The sequence below is a fragment of the Aulostomus chinensis genome, chromosome 5 (genome assembly GCF_037954235.1).
Source record: "Aulostomus chinensis isolate RoL2024-O1b breed Wild chromosome 5, RoL_Achi_v1.0, whole genome shotgun sequence".
NCBI classification, from domain to species: Eukaryota; Metazoa; Chordata; class Actinopteri; order Syngnathiformes; family Aulostomidae; genus Aulostomus; species Aulostomus chinensis.
Genome location: NC_141324.1, coordinates 22,864,412 through 22,885,360, shown reverse-complemented (window position 1 = coordinate 22,885,360; position 20,949 = coordinate 22,864,412). Strand labels below are relative to the sequence as shown.

Sequence of the window (20,949 nt, the reverse complement as noted above, 5' to 3'; positions counted from 1 at the left end):
GCAACCAAGGGGTCGCTGGGTTCAGTATCTTGCTCAGGGTGACCATGTCCATGTATCCCTGAGCAAGATACTGAACCCCAAATTGCTCCTGATGGCCTGCATGGACTGGTGATCCGTCCAGGGTGAACCATGCCTCTCACCTAATGTCAGCTGGGATACACTCCTGCCCCCCCCCCCCCCCCGCCCCTTAACAGGATAAGCAGTTGAAAATGGATGGATAGAGAAAATGCTTGTTGCTGAATGTTGCTGGAATTGTTCCCACTAAACTACACTTTCAACTCTCAGGTACGGCAGTGGACACGGGGCGGTGTTGTGCTCCATGTCGCTCTCCGTCCTTAGAATAGAGGAAGTTGTAGTCCGTTTGTTCGACCAATCAGCTTTGAGGTTACTTCGACGCCTTTGACTGACCAAAATAAGCACCAGGCTGATCGCTGGAAATACAGAGCCGCCTGTTTTGATGTAGTATAGGTGGGTCGTATTTGTACATAATTACACTTTGGACAGAGTTGCTAAAGTAAAGGACGCCGGGGCGCGTGACATTAGCGACGCTGAGATGATTTGATAGCACGACAGCGTTAGCCAGTCACTGTTAGCAAGGGTTAGCAAATGCTAGTGAGGGTTAGCCAACGTGTGTTTTAAACTGGTCGCTAGATGGAAAATATGTTTTAGACAAGCTTTTGGGAGGCAGGTTAGGTCGTTTTACTAATTGAGCATATATTTATTGTTAAGTGTAAATCAAAAGACAACATACCGGCGACGCCTGATATGTTTTCCGTGGTTCAATATTTAGCTAGCAAGTAAACGTTAAGTCAGCTTAGCAAACTGGACAAATCATTGGATTTAGTAGGGTTTAAATCGGGCCCGGTGGGTTCGCTTACCCCTCAGAAGAAAATGAAGAAGAGGAAGGAGTTAAACGCTTTGATCGGACTTGGGGACAGCAAGAGAAAGAAGACAAAAAAGGGGTCGGGTCACCGGCTTCTCCGAACCGAGCCGCCGGACTCAGAGTCAGACTCGAGCTCAGACGAGGACGAATTCAACAACTTGAGTGGTGGACCTAACTTCGGCAAGTAAGTGGTGGATCAGACAGTATTTCGAAGTAAATTGACCAAAAAGTGGGTGAAAAAGGCTGTACATAATTATAATTTTTTATTAACGTGGTTGAAATTGATATGCAGCATTTTAACAAGTTCCCGGAGGCCAGACCTAATGTTTTTTTTGTTTTGTCTTTGCACCTAGTTTCCGTCCATCCCATTGGCGCTAAAATACGTGTATTTTACTTTGTACAAATGCACTGTATAATTTTGGACGTCTTTTAGTCCTGATTTTAAAAAAAAGAATGAATGTTAAAATTTGTGCTGGAGGAAGAAATCGAATGATTCCCAGGACTCAGTTCTCTGGAAATACCTCCATCATCAATATTTCAAGGACCCGAGCCATGTTCATGTCTAATGTTACCATGTTTCTTGTCTTTACAGAAGAAGCTACACGCAGTGCTGCAACGTGTGCTACCCCTTGTTTCTGTTCATCATTCTAGCCGCCTGTGTCATGGCTTGTGCTGGACTTATATGGATGCAAATTGCACTCAAAGAAGATTTAGATTCAATGAAAGAAAAGTTGCACAGCAGTAAGTCTGACTGTTATACTCAAACCCAGCAATTTTCCTCAGATGTCATAAAAAGCTCACCGCACTTTGTACCCTTGCCTTCCATTAACATGTTTTAATGTTTTCATCATAGTGGAATCAAGCCAAAAGGTATCATCAAGTGAAATACCAAAACTAAGTGAAGACCTGAAAAATAAGGAGAGAAAGCTGGATGACATTGAGAATGGGGACAAAGGATTGAGCAAACTCTGGTCCAACCTAACGGAAATGAACAGAAAGGTCAGTTGTCTTATTTAGTCGGAGGTTCTAACGCCCCCTTTATGAATCATGACGCTGTCAGAAAGGAGGACACAACAAAGTGTTGGGGAATGTCAAGTGTGGGTCATACTGCAATAACAGTAATTACATGAACCTGTGATACCTGACAGCTATGTAACCCTTTTAAAGAATAGAATAACTTAGAATGCAAATAAAAACATTTGGAATACAAAAAAACAGTAATAAAGTCAATGCAGTCTTGTACTTCTTTGGTGCAAATCATGATCCCAGGCTACAAATACATTAGACTTCAAAGATGTCAATCTGTTACTTCTAGTTAGAGCTGCGGTTCTCAACATGGTGGTGGGGATCTGCAGGGGTCACAAGATCATTTCTGTTGCTAAGTGGTTGTATGGGTTAAAAAGGTTGAGAGCTACTGATTCTGAGGTCGAATGAAGCAGCTACACGAGTATTTTTTTATTATTATTTGTGTTTTAGAACAAAAAAAAATCATTCTAAATAAGAGTGTCGGCTTTCATGCACAGTTTTTTTTTAATCTGTAAATATTTTAATTCATTTAGAAACCACGGTAAAGAAAAAAAGATTGCAGAAAAAAAAATTTCCTGGTTTGATCTCATTAAAACCCAAACATATACTTGCTCTGCCGTGAGTATTTTAGAAGATGTGTGGTTGCACCTGTGTGGTTAAATAAGTTTGTAATTCAGTTGTGTGGTGGTGTAACAGAATGTTTTGTCCCCCCCCCCCCCCCCCCATGCAGATCAGTTTGCTGGACTCTGCAGTGAACCATTTAAAAGCCAATTTGAAAGCTGCCTCTGATTTAATCAGCCTTCCTACCACGGTTGAGGAGCTTCAGAAGGTAAAGGAGGAGCAAATTAGACCGAGAACAGAAAGGAGCTGTAATCCGGGTGTCACGTCAATGAATGAATGGTTTGTTTCTAGAGTGTTGCTACGATTGGGAGCACACTGACGAGTGTCCAACATGACGTGAAAACGATGCAGGCTGCACTTGAAACTCAGAAGAAAGATGAGGATGGCTTGAAGAAGACAATGGTAAATTTCAGTCTGTTGCTTTGCTTTTCCGTCTTAATACACTACCGATTGTTTCATCAAGTGTAGATTAAATACATTTGCAAAGTACAAGGGTCTAACATTTCCTCCTGAGTTCATAATCTTCACAGTTCTTGCTTGATTATTTTGCGGGCCTTCATCCAAAATATTATTCACCTTTTAATCCTTCTTTGAAATGAGAAATAGTCTGAAATGAGAGGGGATGTGGTGCATGTTTAAATGAGAAGAGCTTCACTTATCAGTGCTCTTGCAGAGTTTTAAGCAAGCAGTTTTTAGCTTTAACAAGATAAAAAGGAGGTCAAGAGTTTAGGTTATTAATATGAGTCAAGCTGATTGATGTGTCATTCAAAGCTGACGTCGGTTATCTGGCAGCGTGTGTGTGTGTGTGTGTGTGTGTGTGTGTGTGTCTTTTTTTTAAATGTCCATCTTTCCATTCCCTGCAGATATCGCTCACGCTTCATCATATCATTCATGTGAAATGTAGTGTTGCATTTGAGCTCAAGTGAATTGGCATTCTTGCATTATTATGCTGCATTATTTACTACTGCTCAGTACTGTATCTGAAATGCGATGCAGATCTACTTGGTGTTTTATGGCTAAGATGATTCTGTTGATGTCATCTCAGTTGATCTGCTTAGCTGTGGCCTGAATCCAAACCAGCAGCTGCAGTGACCTTTGACACTGCAGCTTAATGTGTTTACCCACGCAAGCCCGTACTTTTTGTTTTTGACTTCTTTTTTCTTTTTTAATTTTTTTTGTCAAGTTTACATTTGAAGAGTCATAGGTTCATCATTCCTCTGATCTGTGCACAGGGATTTCATTCATAATACATGAAAGTGGTGCCAGTCTATTTTGGGCGCTTCGATGCTTTAGCTTTCAGAGTAAAAGTAGGTCAAATATCTGAGCCAAAGCAAAGGGTTCCACTTTGTTCTATTATGACAAATAATGATACACTTAATTGTATTCCTCTTGTGACCTCAGTAAATATGTGAAACCTGCTGTCTAATGACTTTAGATTTGAAGGCGTGCTCTTGATAATCATGCCAGACAGTTTTCTGTTTACCAGCCAAACTGGCCAGGGCACCTGACACGATCAGACCTGCACACTAGGAGCCTGACACCTGAAGGTTGCTTTACAAGGATGTAATATATTTTCACAGGACATAACCGACCTAAGAAATGCCGTGAGTGAGGCCAACAAGACGGAAGAGCAGCACCACACGTGGACCGATGAACAGATCCACCTCCTCCTGTCTACGGTCGCCGATCTACATCAGAGAGTGTCGTCATTAGAGAACGGCTCAAAACAAAGCGTGAGGAATATGAAGCTTCACGAATGACGTCGGCAGTTGGGAGAGAGAATGAAAAGGTTTTATGTTTTGTACTCCGCCTGCTTCACAGTTAAAGGACGGTGACAAAGAAACTCCACTTCCTGACAGCGGTGGTCCTGACGACACCAAGATGATGCAAGAGGCTGCAACAACCAAAGCCACACCTGGAGAACTGCAGGGTACAATGGAAGCTAAAGCAGTTAACTGCAATGTGTTTTTTGGGCTCCTAATGCAACATTTTTATTTCTTCACATATATTGACAGGGACGCCACCACCAGAGCTACAGACCAGCAGACGTCCGCGCTTCTTGACGCCAAACCGCTCGAAGAGAAACGCTGAAGTAAAATGTCCAAACAAGGTGTTCCTGCCTGGTGTCGGTTCTCTGAAAGGTGCAAACTAATACCGAATCCCAGCATTGTAGTAAATGAAATAATTGTCAGCGGCTTCTTTATCTCAACATCCAGATGTAAAGCAGTGCAGACAGGACGTGTAGTAGTAGTGACATATGATTGGCTGGCTTTGATGGCCCCGCCCCTCAGACAAAAGGTACTACAATCCATGACTCGTCTCTGTATGATAGAATTAAAACATTTCTCTCCGCAGCCCTGGAGGAGATGTTCCAGCAGGCGGGTGTCGGACGTGATACACGTGGATTCACTTACCAAGACCTGGTTCTAAAATTTGGTCCGTTGGCTCCCAGCGATCATATCTTCAAGTGCTTTGACAATGACGGAGACCAGAGGTACTCCCTGACGGAGCTGAGAGCTGCTCTACGTGTGTGAACACAATATCCACGGCCGCAGTGAACAGTATTGACACCCAGCAGGGTCTGGGGGCAGGGTGGGGCAGGGTGGGGTGAGGGGGCTCAAAGTTCTCCAACCTTTTCAGTAATTGCTGCACTTTTTGGAACTGAATATTTATCATACTGATTGTGGATCAGTCGCGCCGACATGCCCTCATATCTCCCTTCAGCCCATTACAATAGCCACACACAAGCTTTTCAAATGAACCCACCATCACTTTTCTGTAGAAGCTCTAATTTTAGTGAACTTGATTTATATTAGTGTACTGTGCAAAATCCCAACTTGCTGGTTCCCTGCTTGTCTCTAGTTGCCTCAACACATTTTTTTTTTTTTCCCTCCACATTTTGGTGTGGTTCTGTTGCAGTCGTCCCCAATCATCATCTCTCATCTGGTACAAACAAGCGTGACGTGTATTTATAGAAGCAGAAGTAGACTTTTACGAATGTTTACAAATGACTACTAGTAACCAACTTAGTTTTTAGCCAGTTTCCTATCTTAACTGAAACACACACTTGACCGTAAGAGTGGGGGGTTTGTATGTTCTTTTGTAAGCTAATTATAAAGGTCTTTTTTTTTTTCTTCCCTTTTCTGTGTATTATGTTAGCTGCTACATCTTGATGATAATTTTCATGTCCGCAGTTTTTTTCTTTGCGTTGCTCTTTTTCCAGTTAAACAAGTTTCGAAGGGCTATGAACACTTTGAATCCCTGAGTAAGATTTTTTTTTAATGTAATTAGTCACTCATGAGGCATATGTAGCAATAACGAAGTAGGTTATAGCATGATTAAAAATGGCAGTAGAACTTTGATGTGGACTGAAGATGCACCGAGCTCGCCACGTGTAACAGGTAGTATAAGAAGCACTGACCATCACTCTTTACTTGATTCATTTTAGTCCATTTTAAATGGGCCTTTTTATTAACCACGTATTTACATCCTTAAACACTGTTGTACTCTGCAATTTAAAAAAAAAAAGTTTCATTGTATTCAGATTATCTTGTGAGGAGGTGGGTAAAATTTGCTTTACAATCTTAATCTCAACATTGTACTTTTTTTTTTTTTAAATTTTCTTGTGCTTTGCATGTTGCTTATAATGTAACATGAATTATTTATGAACTTAACATTGTCGGCCACGTTTGTGTAGGGCAATGGTTTGTTGAGAACAGCTTTGGCCATGATGACAGATTTTTGGGGTCCAGGCTGCTGCTTTGTTGGAGATTTTATGAATGTTTTTTTTTTTTTTTTTTGTGAGTACCAATGAATAAACAGTGTAAAGGTTTGATCCGTTTTCCCTCGGGTGTAATCTGTGAATTTACAAAATGTTTCAGTTCAATGAATCACATTTAATTCAGTCAAATCAAAAGGGTGTGATGGAACACATATTTACAAATGGTGTATTATCAACACACTTTTACAAAACAGTCCCTGCTTTTTGGGGACAATGAGATCAATCACTGGATTTTAAGCCAATGCTCCTTTAGCTCTCCAGTCTCTGGACAAAAGCCCCAGCAGCTCTTCTTCGTTCTCCTCTTCCTCCTCAATGCTCTGCTGTGTCTCCTGATGATCCCCCTTCCTGGCCTGAGTCTTGATCTTCACCACTTCCCTCTTGTCTCTCAGGAGCTCAACTCTCTTGTAACACTCAATTTGTTCATCTATTTCGTCTATTTGACGTCCGAGGCGTCCTTCTTCATCATCCTCAGCCACGATGGCCTCTGATTTTGTGTTCACCTGTCGTATTTCTTTTTGAAACTCCTCCCACTCCCGGTCCATTTGGTCTTTAGGTGCGTCCACGTTGCGCACCTTGGCATCCCTCACCGGATCGTCAAAGAAGCCCTCCGGTAGTGCTTCGGCGGTGTTGTCTTTCTTTTCTACGCTTTTCTCTGGCACTTCTGCCTTCAGGATGGATCCAGAGTGAGAGATCGCGGGGGTAGGTGGGATGGAGCTGTCAAAGAAGTCCGCTGGGAGTCCTGCAGGCTCAGCTTTCTCAGCAGAGGCATCTTCAGCCTCCTCTTCATCGTCTTCATCATAGACCCCAGCCAGTAAACTCAGACCTGCAGACTTCTGAGCAGGAGCTTTACTGTTGGGTTTCTCAAAGAAATCTCCAGGAGGCTCTGACGTAGACTGACTTGCATCCACCGAGGCTTTCACCTTCTTCCCGTCCACGTCCTCGCTCGGTACTTTCCTCTTCAGTGATTGAAGCTGTGGCTGATTCTGGGGGGCTTGTTTAGCCCCCTTAAGCTCGGCAACTTTCTCCTTGTGCTGTTTTCCGAGGACGTGAGCTGGCCACACTAGTTCAGACTTCACTTGCACATTACACAAGATGCAACTAAGGTGCCCGAGGCTGTTGTATTTAGCAAAAGGGGACTCGATGCGTTTCTTCTCTGTCGCTTGTCTTTGTTTTTCCCTCATCAACCGGCGGAGCTCCTCTTGATTCACAACTTTCTTCCCCTTCTTAGAGGTTGCCATTCTTCTAAACACAGACAGGCGGCTAACTAGCTAGCCTCTACGCCATGTAAGGAAAGGGCTTCTCATGTAGTGCCGTCTCCTTCTTCCTTCTCTTTTTGATTTAATGGCGGGTTGAAACCATGGCTTTTGAGTGCATACCGCCACCTATGGCACCGGAGGACCCGGTACGGGTAAAATGGTAACTAAAACCAGGTTGGGAAAATAGACAACAACAAAATCTTATCATCCAATTCTGACAAACTTTAAAACCAATTGAAATGATTACATGACTCACTGAGATCCAAATCCATAATTATGAATGTCTTCGCTTTTGAAACGGTTTCAGGTTAGAGTAACACTAGAGAATAAGCCAGTAGAATGTGTTGTTGATAATATTATCATCACATATTGATATTCTTTTATCTGTTTTATTTATTTTCACTTCATATTAATTTTACATGATTTATGTTAAGAATGCAATGGATAGTTTAGCTGTACTTTATAGACATGGTTAATGTCCTTACACGGAAGGTGTTTGTATTTGTGTTATACTTGATTTTTTTTTAATCGAGGGAGAATTGTTTTATATGAACGTTTTATGTGTTCCTGTCCCAAACTTTAAAAAAAAATCCATGAAGGTTTGTGGTTTTCGAGACTAAACCCTTTTAAGTATTTCACTTCCTGAAAACAACCTATGTTCAGTGGGGTTCTCATTCCTTGTCAAGATGCAGAGGCCCAGCAAACCTCCCACTCTTATCTGAAAAGGACCCATCCATAAAGCAAGACATCGCTGTCTCTATGTGATTGATTATCCATAATGAACGGGAGCTATAAATGACTAGTCTCATTGAGATGACATAGACGACAAGTCACGTTCGGGTATGAGGGAGGGGGAGATAGTATCGCGAGATTCAGCTTTTGCGGCTAACGAACATGTTAGCTCAGCGAGTTTATTGTACCATCCCTTCCGTCTGAATTTTGCCGCAAAGCGAACGGAATCCGCTTCATTAGAAAGACACATCCGAGAAGCAGTCGAAGGGAGAGCGATGTAGTCGTTTGCGTTTCGTTGCCATTCTTAGCTGCATGTTGAGTGGTGCGTGTTTGTTCTGTTATGTTAAATATTTTTCTGTGTTTTCAACACCGCGCCCACCATATTTATTTTTTATTGTGGGCTAACAGTTAGCTAGCTAACGCTTGCTGGGAACTGTGGGAGCTAGGAGGCGAGTGTAACGTTATATGAAAAGCAGAGAAAGAAACCAGTCAGTAGGCTTCACTATTTTCAGTTCCTTAGCACCCCAAATTAACGTGAAAATTGCGGTTATTGCTAATGCAGACTAGCTCCAAGGTTTGGGCCACATATTTTCCTATTTAGCCGGTTATCGCACAATCCGTCATTATGACAGGTGAGACGATACGCACCATGCGAAAGGACCACAACAAACCCATGAAAAATGACGATATCATGGACACGTACGATGAGACTTCAAACGGGACTATCCCAAACGGTACCAGTAACCATTTTAAATCAAACAAGGCTTTTCTGAAGTCGGTCAAGCCCTCGGTACTGCAGCAGCAGCAGCAGCTCAATGCAAACAACATAAACGGCAATTCAACAATTAGCACTATTGTCAATGATAACAACAAGAATCCAATAATCCTTACGAATGAGGATTTGGAGTTCCCGGTTCATGAATGCGTCTTCAAAGGAGATGTTAGACGTCTGTCCTCTCTCATCAGGACCCACAGCATCTCGAAAAAAGATGTGCATGGTAAGTACACTACCATAACAAGCCTTGTATAAATGGGTTTCACCGAACATCTGAGTTTATCTCTGTTCAAGTTGTTTACAGGGACCACATGGTCAAAAAAAGAAACGTGCTGGTTATCATCAATTCTTATTTTGAGCATGGAAACACTTATAAAAAGAAAATGTTTGACATTTCATGGAATATTTCTCCTCATTTTCTTGCATATTGGCGTGTACATGGTCCAGTTAAGATTGTTTGAGAAACATTTCTTCAAATTATGTTTTAGTCAAACCACAACCTTATTTTGGTTAAATTTTGACATAGATTTCTTTATTTTATATATATCTAAACAGAAGTTTAAAAGAAAGTCTGATCATGGGAATGTTCCTCAAAGATGTGAAAACATGGCAGATTATGGAAATTTCTTGGTAAAATGAGTATGATTGTTGTCTCTAAACTATTGTCTTTGCAGGTAATACACCTCTTCATTTGGCTGTGATGCTTGGCCATAAAGGTAAAGCCTTAAACCACTAAAAATTGAAATTGTCTTACATGTGATTGACTTCTTGGTTATTCTCATGTGTATGAATCAATGGGATGACATTATACCAAATGGGCTTCAAGTACTTAGAGCTTTCATAAAGTGGCTTTATCAAAACAGTGTTCGGTTTCTCTATTAAAGGCCAATTTTATAGTCCTATCACTCAGCCTCTTTTTTTATTTTTTATTTTTTGGAGCAGTCGCCATATTCAGCATGTTTCACCTGACCACTTCAAAACACTTTTTTTTTTTTTTGCAGAGCAGTGCACACAATTTATTTAGATTTCTGTGACATGAGGTGATGACTAACAACCTTGGATAACAATAGATGGAGACAAAAAAAAAATGCACAGCAACAGCAGACTAACTGGGATGAGCTTTTGTTAATTCACCTATGCATTCATCTTGTTGCTAATTGAACTATGATGAGGTTTGACCAAATGTGCTTCCAGCTGGCTGGCAAAATAGCAACAGCCAACCTCTTTCTTTACACCTTTGATCTGGTTTAAAAAAGAAAAAAGTAAATAATTGTGTATAGTACTGTTTTTACAAATTATATGTATAATCAGTTTGGCAATATATATACACATCAGTGATCTGTTACACAGAAACATCCTTTTGCTTAGACTGTTATAATGGTAATGCCTAAATTTAGTGCTACATGATTAATCAGATTTCAAATCACAATCAAATGTCAGCTTGTGTAGCTATATATGATACACATATGACAAAAAAGTTATTTTTAAAAGGACTGTACGGTTCATTCAATTCATTAGAACAGTTTCTACGCTAGTTTAATTTTGTGCGTTACACTAATTTTCAAATTTGTATGCAATTTCCTTGTAAAATTATATGGACAATAATGGCAATGTAACTTTCACCAAAAGGTGCAGCACCATTAAGACGAATGTGGAAAAAAAATAAAAATATAACTGGACCAGGGACAGAACATAGAATTGCCAATAATCTAGACTGAATCACAGTTTTCTAAACATGAATTTGTTTTTCTCACAGAATGTGCCCTCCTACTTCTTGCCCATAATGCACCTGTAAAAATAAAGAATGCCCAGGGATGGAGCCCTCTAGCAGAAGCCATCAGCTACGGTGACAGACAGATGAGTAAGTTGTGTGAACATTTTTCTGGGCTTCTGTGTTTATTATTATCTCAGTGGCCTACAAGCACTCAGAGGGATGGCCACTTCCTGTTTGATGTTACAGTAATATTACATTGCTCAGTGTGACATCAGCTTGAGGCACTTTTTGTGGTTTTAGTCATTCTGGTATATTGTATAGTTCTTTTTTTGGGGGGGGGGGGATGCTCATATTGTGGCTTTAAAATTTTTGACCCGATTAACTCTCAATTCTCAGCATTAACTATCAAATCAGGGCCTCAAGAGGTTGGTGTTTTTAATGAGTCATTAAATCATCCAAAGATTGCAAAGACTATTTGAATGTCGGTTCAGCAAAACAGCTAAAGGTTAGGATTTTATCTGAGCGCTCGTCGTCATCCAGATGGGCTGGAACGCAGCCTGAACGATGGCTTAGTGCTGGAAGCCCTGAGCTTACTGCCTGTTCACCAGCCACCCTAATGATGCTGCTGCTCTTAGATGTGACAGCCTGTGTGCAAAGATTCAAATCACGTATGAAAGGAAGCAGCTAATGGACTCAGTGCTGTGTTCTTTTCTAGCTGTGCAGTTAATTTTGAATAGCCCACTAAAGATAAAGGTTTGTTGCTACTGAAAGGGAGTGACCACTGAATAATTGATCATATCTCCGATTTTGAGGCTGAGCTGACTAAATCCATCCGGATGTGAAGATAGCTGTGAATTGTCGGCATCTTTTATTGTTTTTTATTTTTATTTTTTTAACAGCGTGTGAGGCAGATAGGAGGAGGAGAAATGACCATCCACCTTGTTAGTATGCATCCCCTCTCTTAGCACCTGCTGTGGTAGGCTGGCTTGGGACTGGGACCAGGAGTTTCGCTTCAAGAAGGTCACATCCCTCTCTAGGGTAAAGGGGAGGCAGGGACGTAAAGGGCTGGGTACATTCCCATCAATAGCAAGGACATGCAGAGAAATTCCACTGATATGTGGAATGCGAGTTCACATCCTTAGTGAAATAATACACAGTGGGTTGTCATTTAGTCAAATGATAAGAATACATTTAATTGTATAGCACCTTTCGAAAGGAAGTTATGAGGCGCTGCACACATTCCAGAGGAAATAGACAAATGGAGAATAGGAGATTAATATCACATGAATCGGCTTCACTTATTCATGAAACGCTGCAGTCATGTAGTCAGTAATCACATCTCACTTCAACACATGCAAATTGCGTCAGCATCTCGCTCTCTCGGGTGTGTGAGTGTGAGCAGTGATGAGCTGCAGCAAGTGCCTTGTCAGCACCTGACAGTCCAGTCCATCCTCTGCTGGTTAAGATAACCAGATCAGAAGTACAATATGTTATTACATTGTGTTGGTTTTGCAGCGATTCATCTGGTATGGTGAAGCGGTAGCTGCTAAATTATGTGTGGAAAAAAAGCGTTGAATCGGCTGATCCAGTGACTCCACATTGACGCATGCGATATTAAATATGTTGCCTTTGTATTGGAATCCCAGTCACACTGGTGTGTCTGAGAGCAAATATTGATTAGTATTACTTATTTAGGGAGATACATCCATCAACAGTTTGAAAATATGGGTACAATCGCTGTCACAAATATGTAGATGCAGATTCTGAAACAAGAATTAGGGATACAAAATTGCAATTTTTGCCTGTATTTCTACAACTGATTTGACTGCTAGCCAATAGTTACTGATGTCAATATTATCTTATAACTTGTACACATTGTGAATGCAAAAGATGTTTTTTTTTCCTTTACTTCCAAAACATTTAGAAAAGCCCATCAATTTTGTATTTATCACATAGATTCCTCAGCATTCATGGCAGAAGATCGAAGACGACTGAAGACCGGCCTGATAAAGATATCAGCCATCAGACCAATAGTTTGAAAAATGACCAATATTTGCTGAGTAGTAGTCGTAGTAAACCACACTGCACCTGAGACAAAGATATACACAAATGGATTCAATTTAAATGTATGCCAAAGTCAGTTATGTGAACTTCATGTATAGATCAGTGGCATCTCAAGCTACATTACAGTTCATGGTAGGTAAATGTCATGGAATGGAATCTGGAGTGGTATGTGATTCAGCATCATTCTGATGTCTGATCCATGGATCATGTCAGTTGCAGCACTCTGTTCCAACATTCTCCATCACATATCCCATCCCTACTCTGTAAAAGACTTGTGGTTAAATTCATGCCCCCGGAAATAGTGTTGGTTGTTGAGGATGCTTGTACTTAATGGCCAAACAATGGAATTATAGGCATGTTACTTGATGCCTGCTGGCTCAAAAATAGTGAAAAAAAGCACATGCAAAAACAGTAGTTTTTTTTTTTTTTTTGTCACATGAAAGAACTTTTTCATCTGCCTTGTTCAATTGTATTCCAGAATAGAAAGAATAGTCACCAGATCGCTCCACACAGGGTCAAACCAGCTCGCCCTGCAAAAGTCTCTGTTGGTCCATCGACTGCTCACTGCAGCAGAATAACTTTTTTGGCTTCATGCACTACGAGTAAACATTCAGAGGAGCGATAGGGGCCCAGATACTGTATTCAATTCTCTATATGGCCTTGGAATAAAATATCAGGAAATCCAACACACATTTCTCCCAGTCCCCTAGCATGATGCATCATTCAGCGGTGTAGGGAATACAGCCAGATCAATCTGTGCAAATACCACTGAGACGGATGAGAATTACTGAAACATATTCAAGCGGCTAAAGTCTGTCTCCACCCAAATGTTTTCACAAAGCTTATGCAGATGTGTTTTTGAAGGAACTGTCAGCAAGATGTGACCAGTGTTGACGTCGAAAAATAAACTTCGCTGTGTTTTCCGACGGAGGAGGGAGTCTGTGTAATTGAATTTGTCCGTTTTCACTTTCTTCAGTCACAGCAATACTGCGGAAATTAAAGCAGCAATCCAGGGAGAGTGTGGAGGATAAGAGGCCAAAATTACTCAAAGCTCTCCGGGAGGTGAGGATCACACAGCTTCACTTCCTCTGACACCAGCGTCACTTCAAACTCATGTCGGCATGTCGGAAGTTTGACTGTTCACACGCTTTGATTTGCAGAAATGTTTATTGCATGTTCTTGCACATGTACTCACCTGCTCTTTGATTCATTATGGTTGTTGTAGCTCGGGGACTTCTATCTTGAGCTACATTGGGATTTTCAGAGTTGGGGTGAGTTCTCTATTATCATTATTAGTAGTGTTAGTATTATTTTTTTTGTCTCCTCTTCACGTATTATTGCTCAGACTAGATTTGATCCTGTTGCTGCATGGGTGAACTGTTGCTCAGCCTTGTTTACATCTTCTCTGTACTGCAGTGCCTCTGTTGTCCCGCATGCTGCCATCTGATGCCTGTAAAATCTATAAGCAGGGCATCAACATCAGGTAAGGTATCAAATATATCTTGAAGATTTTTATTGCTGCTGTGTGTGAGTACATGAACTTTAACATGTTAAAAGCAGCAAATGATCAGTATCTAGGTCAAGGACGTCTTCTAGATCTTAAAAGTAGGACGTAAGTCTTCACACACACGCTTCTCTTCCTTGATTTAGACTCGACACCACTCTCATCGACTTCACTGATATGAAATGTCAGCGCGGAGACCTTAGCTTCATTTTTAACGGCGATGCTGCACCCTCACAGTCCTTCGTGGTCCTGGACAATGAAGCAAAAGTGTACCAAAGAATACACCATGAGGTGAGTCAGTGGTATAATTAAACTTGAAAGTATGCAACAGTATGAAGTTGAAAAATGGACACACACACACACACACACACACACAGTCATATGAAAACCAAGACCTGACTCATTGTTTTGCATCCAGGAGTCCGAAATGGAGACGGAGGAGGAGGTGGATATTCTGATGAGCAGTGACGTCTATTCTGCAACTCTGTCCACAAAGTCCATCACTTTCTCCCGCAGTCAGATTGGCTGGCTCTTCAGAGAGGACAAAACAGTAAGTTTCACCTGCTAACAATGAGAATCACAGATGAACTCCAAAAGTCAGTAAAGTGGGCTGAATAGAACTTTGACTTCAAAGAAAGCACCGAAGAATGAGCGTCCTCATTCAGATTTGTTCATTTGATCATTTTTTGAGTCTTGAGACATTTTAAAGTTTTCCAAAGGCTAGTAAGACATGGAAGTCTGACCCCTCAGACCACATTCAGTTATGGTCCGAGTTGCATGTGACCATCGACCAACGTCCCGTGGGCCTCATCTACAAATCTGAGATCAATGTGTTCATGCAAACAGATGCATCATCAAGGGCTCATCGATCAGGTAGTCAATCCAATCAATCAGCCTGATTTAATTTGTATCGGACTTACAAACACAATAGCACACAGTTCCGTATACACAGAAACAAATACTACCTCCCACCCCAAGAATAAAAACTGGAACTAAGGAAATATTATCTCTTGCTAGGAAACATTACAGCCTGAAAATAAAGGAATTACTGTGACCTTGAATGAAATACTAAATTAGGTTAGATAAAAGATGTAGTGTTTAAGGGATAAAAACAGTATTCAAGAAACAAATGGAAGAATAAAAAAGGGTTATAAAAAGCTCATGGTTGTTAACATCTCCAGCTTTGTCATGTGGTTTGCTTGAATCACTGCCCAGGCTGTAGTGTGTCTTGTTTTAATTTTGAAATGAGACATGGAACCGTACTTCTGCCCTGTAAAAGATGGAAATAGCGTTGGTATTACACTACATACAGAGATCTGGTCTCTGGAGATGCATGTGGAGAGACAATCTCCACGCAGAGTGTCAACACGCATATTTAGACACGCCAAGATGGTGACACCTAGTTATTTTGTTGTGCAGGAGAGGGTGGGAAACTTCCTGGCAGACTTCTATGCAGTGAACGGTCTGGTGCTAGAGTCGAGGAAACGACGAGAGCACCTGAGTGAAGAGGACATCCTGAGAAACAAAGCCATCATGGAGAGCTTGAGTAAAGGAGGTAGCATCAGCGAACACAACTTTGAGGTGAGACAAACCATTCTGGCATCATCCACCTGTGGTAATGTTGCCACCAGCTGATCATTTCTGGTCTGCAGCCTGTGAGGAGGCAGTCCCTCACCGCTCCGGCCCCCAACACCATTTCTTGGGAAGAGTACATCACCGCAGAGCACGGAAAGTGAGGATTTTATTGCCTTGATGATTGCATCAGTGTTTGTCATCATGAGGCATTTATTCATTAAAGTGAAATTCATGTGAACCCCCAAGGATCAGAAAAGTAATGTGTGTGCATGCGTGTGTGTTTCTTTCTGCCCACCACCAGACCACCTCATCTTGGTAGGGAGCTTGTATGCAAGGAAAGCAAGAAGAACTTCAAAGCCACTGTAGCCATGAGCCAGGATTTCCCTCTAGGCATCGAGTCGTAAGTGCATCCCCCTCCTCCTCAGATCTATTTAGAAAGCTCTCTGCTCTGATTGATGTTGGTCGCAGACACTTGGGGTTGCAGAGGAATGGAGGTAACAAAATGAAATGATTGGAGCAGGTAAATACAAGAGCACCTCTGATGATGTGGAAGAAAAAAAACATCACTCTGCATTCGTATTTAACTGAAAGCCACTGTGGGAGTTGCAGAAAAGTCATTATTTGTCTTTAATTCCCACACACAAGGTTGTGTTGGTAGGCAACACACCCACACACACACATAACTACAGCAGCAGTTAAAATGAGACTTATCATTGATGAGTGGCAAGTCTCCATCCTCATACCTCATTCACACATGCAGCTTTTTTTCACGAAGGAGTCAGGTGTGAATGAGAGTCAGAAACCAACTACTGGGAAATCTGCTCTGGCATTTTCCTACTTCAGTATCGAGTAAGGTTACAGGAAATCTACTGGGAAAGCTGTGATGTCAGTGGAAGCAGGAACATTACTGGGAAAGGCACAGTGCTGCCCTCCACTGGAGGTCTTAACCCTCCTGCTTCCAGGCTGGCCATGTCATGTGTTGAATAGAGGGAAGACAGGAATTTTCTGGAATGGTCTCTGAAATTAACCGGGAACTCTGGAAGAGGCTTTAAAACCGTATCCGCACATGTTGCTAAACTCCTGGTGCTCCCGCTGTCTGATCTCATCCCACAGGTTTTGCTACATTTTACATGAAAGGCTTCCTTTAAAATTCTGGCTGACGATTCAGTTGAACAGCCATTTGTAAACTAACCCATGACAGTCGTTGGACATCCGCATCCTCAGCAAGACTGAATATTTAGTTGTTACGAAACACCGGGGGCTTCTACTATTCAGCTGCGACAATCTAAGACAGGTTGGACTTTTCGGTGGGAGTGCTAAACCCCTGAGCCAAGCTGTGAGGAGGTCAGGAGAAGACATTACTCATCTATCTCTTCCTTCAGGTTACTAAACGTGTTGGAGGTCATCGCCCCGTTCAAACACTTCAACAAACTCCGAGAGTTTGTCCAAATGAAGCTGCCGCCTGGGTTTCCAGTCAAACTGGGTACGTGGCTCCAGTCCACCACTGTGTTCTAGGGGGAAGAAACAGAGTAATTCTTTTCTTTTTCTCCCCCTGCAGACATCCCTGTCTTTCCCACCATAACGGCAACGGTCACCTTTCAGGAATTTCACTACGATGAATTTGAAGAGTCGATTTTCTTCATCCCTGCCGAGTACAAAGAGGATCCCAGCCGCTTCCCGGACCTCTGACCTGGGACAACATGATTGGAAGAGGAATACTGTATTGATTTATTCCTAGTACACATATATGAATATATTATACCCGTTTTAAAATTATATAAAGGGAACTGGTCTTATTGACTGGTTATTCATTTTTCGGATGGATCCAAAGCAAATGAATGCAAGCTGATCTTACAGAGAGCCATTTCACATTTACGTGCAGGTTTTTGTGAAATGAGTGATCGCTTTTGTTGTTAACCGGCAGAGGTTACGAATCGCTGCTCTGTGCTGTCGTTGTCACCTGTGAACGCCGTCAGACGACACAGCCTGGACTCCTCACTCCTAAGGACTGACATCGGAATTCTTGAAACTGCACTGACACGAACATTTGTAAATAATTGACGTCTCAACTTTAATTCATAACAAAACAACCACAAATATATCGATATCCTCAAACTGAGCTTAATATTCATTTATAAATTGTGTAAAATATGCATATATATGAATATATATATATATATATATATCCACTCATGGAGTTACACTGTGTAGCAATACATTTCCAGTACGTAAGAATGTTTTTAACCAGCTGGGAGAAGCATAAAATACATTCTTTAACAGTTCGATATTCAAGCCTTTTCCCCTGTGCAGGATGCAACCTCCTGTATTTTCAGGTTAGCTCACGTTACCTCTCGGCTGTCTCCATGTTTGTCGTGTTAGTATGAACTCTGTGCTCCGCGTGAGTGAGTAATTGTATTGTATCCAGGATTGATGTTTGTACGTCTGAGTGTGGGAGAACCCAGTTGGGCTATCAGGTAAACTGTTCTTAGTTTAATACTGCACTGATATTAAGTATATTTAAAGGCATGCTACGGCTTCGTTAGCCTTTTGGATCACATGCATCGTTAAGCTAAACGCTCTGAACATTTGTTAGATTTACCTGCAGACGTTTGGTATTTAGATTAAGAAAGAACACTTTGAAACACCTTACAGTGCTTAAAAAGATCTCTCCGTTATGATAAATTGTGTACAATTTCTTTTTTTTGTTGTTGTTTTATCAAGGAGAGTAAACAAAGCTGTGAAGTTGATATTGCTGGATATCGCAAAACTGTCCAAAAGAGGGAAAGAAATCTGATGCATTGAGTTTTCTCTGGCTTCAGCTATTATGTACTGCAACCATACCTACTTCACATCCCTTTAAATAAAGCACCAGCATCATGTTTCAATGGACTTTGTGCAAGTCTTATTAATACTCCATATATGTTCATTTCAGGGGATGTGGGAATGCAGCTTTGTTCAGTGCAAGCCTTCAGACTGGGACATATTAATCAAGAGCCAGACTGACTGCAGAAACGTGGTACCCAACTATCTGAAATTGAATGAAGAAACAAAGATATTCACATTACAACCCTCGGACTGGTAAAACATACACCAGGCCACAGCTGGAATCATCTGGATGTGTGTGAGCCTCTTACTGCTTACGTCTCACATCCGTGCGCCATTGAGGCGCTGTTCTCTTCTTCAACCAGTAGAGGGTGCTGTCGCTCATCAGGATCATGCAGGACTTCAGCAGGGACAGTCAGCGGTGGTTGATTCTCACCATAGCACGAAGGCTGATGATTATCAGTCATTAGTCTTGTATCTCATGGCTCAAAGTTTACAAGGCCTATTTTACCAGAATAATGAGTGTAGGCAAGTTTATGAAGAGCATTTTAAACCGATGAGAGCTTTTGATATGAAGCAACTTAAACTGAACTCCAGTGAGAATATCACAACTTTTTTTTGAGCAAAAGAAAGATATGTTCTTTTCAACAACATGACACCAACAATGTTACTTGAGTACATTTTTGAAATGAAATTATTTTTTTCTGTAAAACTGGTTTATTTTTTTAAAAGAAAAATAAAGAGCAGCTCATGGAGGCCCACTGGTGGCCTCACGTGATGGTGGCGTGACACGTGAACATAGGATGCACCTTAAACTTGGGAAGCTGGAACAGCATAATAAGAATGGGCAGCGACAGGGACCCCCACCACCATCAGCCTATAAGTCACTGGCTCGGGTTGCACATTAGAGACTCATTTTCTGTTTTCTGGGTGCCGGACATCCAAGAAACAGAGTGCATATTCTACATTTACTGAAATGAAGACGTCACCCGGCACTCCCGTCACACTTTTGACTGGTTTGTTTCCAGGTTAATAGTCTATCATAAGCTTGTTTTTTTTTTTTTTTAAGTAACTGGATATTTTTTCCAAAAGATTTTAAAATATCAAATCAAAGTTGTACGTGAAACTGACGACACCGGGGACATTGGACATTGTGGTTTGAGCCAATTTGGTGCAAGTTGGTGTTCCAGCAAGAGTGAAGATTGACCAGAGTTCCATTGGAGACCAACAGGACCTTCTCCATCAACACATTTAACAAGCAGGACAGGGGGACAAAACTGGATGCGAATAGACTGTGTATTCGTTTCGTCTGGAACACATACATGGCTTTTCTTTTCTCATTTCACACATCAGTTCTCATCTTCCTGTCTTTACATCTGGATAGCAAGGGTTGAATCGCACAAGTAAATGCAGCCTGCTTCAAAAGAAGAAGAAGAAGAAGAAGAAGAAGAAGAAAAGGAAGAAGCCAGAAATAAAAGGAAAAAAAAAAAAACAAGAACTGAAAAGTAAACTTCAGATCAGGGGTCAGCTTGGCCTGTATCCAGCTGCTCCCCAGTAGTTTGAGATTGGCCCTCTGGCTCACAGTCTTCCAGGTTGGCAAAGTTTAGTTCAGGCACTGCTGCAGTCAGACCTAAGGAGCTGACTGACCCTGCCAGGGACCCGCAGCCTTCATAGGCGTATGTCTGAAGTGAGTCGAACGGCGGGCCCCTCGTGTCCAAGTCAGCCTCTGCTACCTTCTGCTGAATGATCTGTTGAATGATGTCGTGACCATCCGATAGAAGTGAAGGTGCTGATCTGCTGATCGGTCCAGGAATGCAACCAATCAGAAACCAGGAAGGTTCTGACTCCGGGCTGTAGTTCTCATATTCTTTGTCCAGTGCTTTCCTCCTCCTCCTCACCACCACAGTTCCCTCCTCATCATCCTCAAAGTCAATCTCATCATCCTCCATGTACAGACTTGGTTCATGGCTGAGGAAGGAGTGGAACTTCCTGTAAAGCTCGGAGGCTTTGGGATTTCGTAGAGCCACAATATCAAAGGCCTCAGTGTCTTCCTCTCCGCCTCCTTCGTCATCGTAGGTCACCACATTTTCTCTGATGTCTTCTTCGGACAGGATCAAGGGCTCATTGCTGGCTTTCTTATTTCGAACTTGTGTGAACAGCATCACTATAGCTGGAGAAACAAGAATAGAACAGCG

At 41.7% G+C, this 20,949-nt stretch overlaps 4 protein-coding genes across 4 annotated transcripts in view; 2 read left to right on the top strand and 2 right to left on the bottom strand.

The window, feature by feature from the left end:
- The first annotated feature begins 362 nt into the window (after nt 1-362).
- On the top strand, nt 363-6,363 carry efcab14 (EF-hand calcium binding domain 14). The gene is made up of 9 exons (XM_086203960.1): nt 363-1,067; nt 1,476-1,624; nt 1,737-1,882; nt 2,640-2,738; nt 2,822-2,932; nt 4,111-4,263; nt 4,352-4,460; nt 4,546-4,671; nt 4,886-6,363. Exons 1-9 carry the CDS (start codon nt 892-894, stop codon nt 5,062-5,064), a joined length of 1,248 nt encoding a protein of 415 aa, XP_086060086.1. The 5' UTR covers nt 363-891; the 3' UTR covers nt 5,065-6,363.
- On the bottom strand, nt 5,868-7,669 carry znf830 (zinc finger protein 830). The gene has a single exon (XM_086203961.1). The coding sequence runs from the start codon at nt 7,547-7,549 to the stop codon at nt 6,545-6,547; it is 1,005 nt and encodes a 334-aa protein (XP_086060087.1). The 5' UTR covers nt 7,550-7,669; the 3' UTR covers nt 5,868-6,544.
- On the top strand, nt 6,966-18,826 carry LOC147261761 (ankyrin repeat domain-containing protein 13C-like). Its single transcript, XM_086203959.1, has 13 exons — nt 6,966-9,297; nt 9,749-9,790; nt 10,831-10,935; nt 13,829-13,914; nt 14,078-14,123; nt 14,269-14,335; nt 14,503-14,647; nt 14,775-14,906; nt 15,776-15,937; nt 16,009-16,088; nt 16,233-16,331; nt 17,314-17,414; nt 17,490-18,826. The coding sequence occupies exons 1-13, from the start codon at nt 8,925-8,927 to the stop codon at nt 17,618-17,620; spliced, it is 1,569 nt and encodes a 522-aa protein (XP_086060085.1). The 5' UTR covers nt 6,966-8,924; the 3' UTR covers nt 17,621-18,826.
- Nucleotides 18,106-20,949, bottom strand: part of LOC147261760 (cadherin-18-like) — a 32,592-nt gene continuing 29,748 nt past the window's right edge. The window contains exon 12 of the mRNA XM_086203955.1: nt 18,106-20,924. Coding sequence (XP_086060081.1) covers nt 20,272-20,924 — 653 coding nt within the window. The 3' untranslated portion in view covers nt 18,106-20,271. The remainder of the gene's footprint in view (nt 20,925-20,949) is intronic.

Excerpts from the sequence above, each read along its gene's own strand:
- efcab14 (XM_086203960.1), top strand. The coding sequence starts at position 892 with ATGAAGAAGAGGAAGGAGTTAAACGCTTTGATCGGACTTGGGGACAGC. Across the intron at positions 2,739-2,821 it reads CGGTTGAGGAGCTTCAGAAG|AGTGTTGCTACGATTGGGAG; the intron begins GTAAAGGAGGAG and ends GTTTGTTTCTAG. Across the intron at positions 4,461-4,545 it reads CACACCTGGAGAACTGCAGG|GGACGCCACCACCAGAGCTA; the intron begins GTACAATGGAAG and ends ATATATTGACAG.
- LOC147261761 (XM_086203959.1), top strand. The coding sequence starts at position 8,925 with ATGACAGGTGAGACGATACGCACCATGCGAAAGGACCACAACAAACCC. Across the intron at positions 14,124-14,268 it reads TTGGGATTTTCAGAGTTGGG|TGCCTCTGTTGTCCCGCATG; the intron begins GTGAGTTCTCTA and ends TCTGTACTGCAG. Across the intron at positions 14,336-14,502 it reads AAGCAGGGCATCAACATCAG|ACTCGACACCACTCTCATCG; the intron begins GTAAGGTATCAA and ends TCCTTGATTTAG.
- znf830 (XM_086203961.1), bottom strand. The coding sequence starts at position 7,549 with ATGGCAACCTCTAAGAAGGGGAAGAAAGTTGTGAATCAAGAGGAGCTC.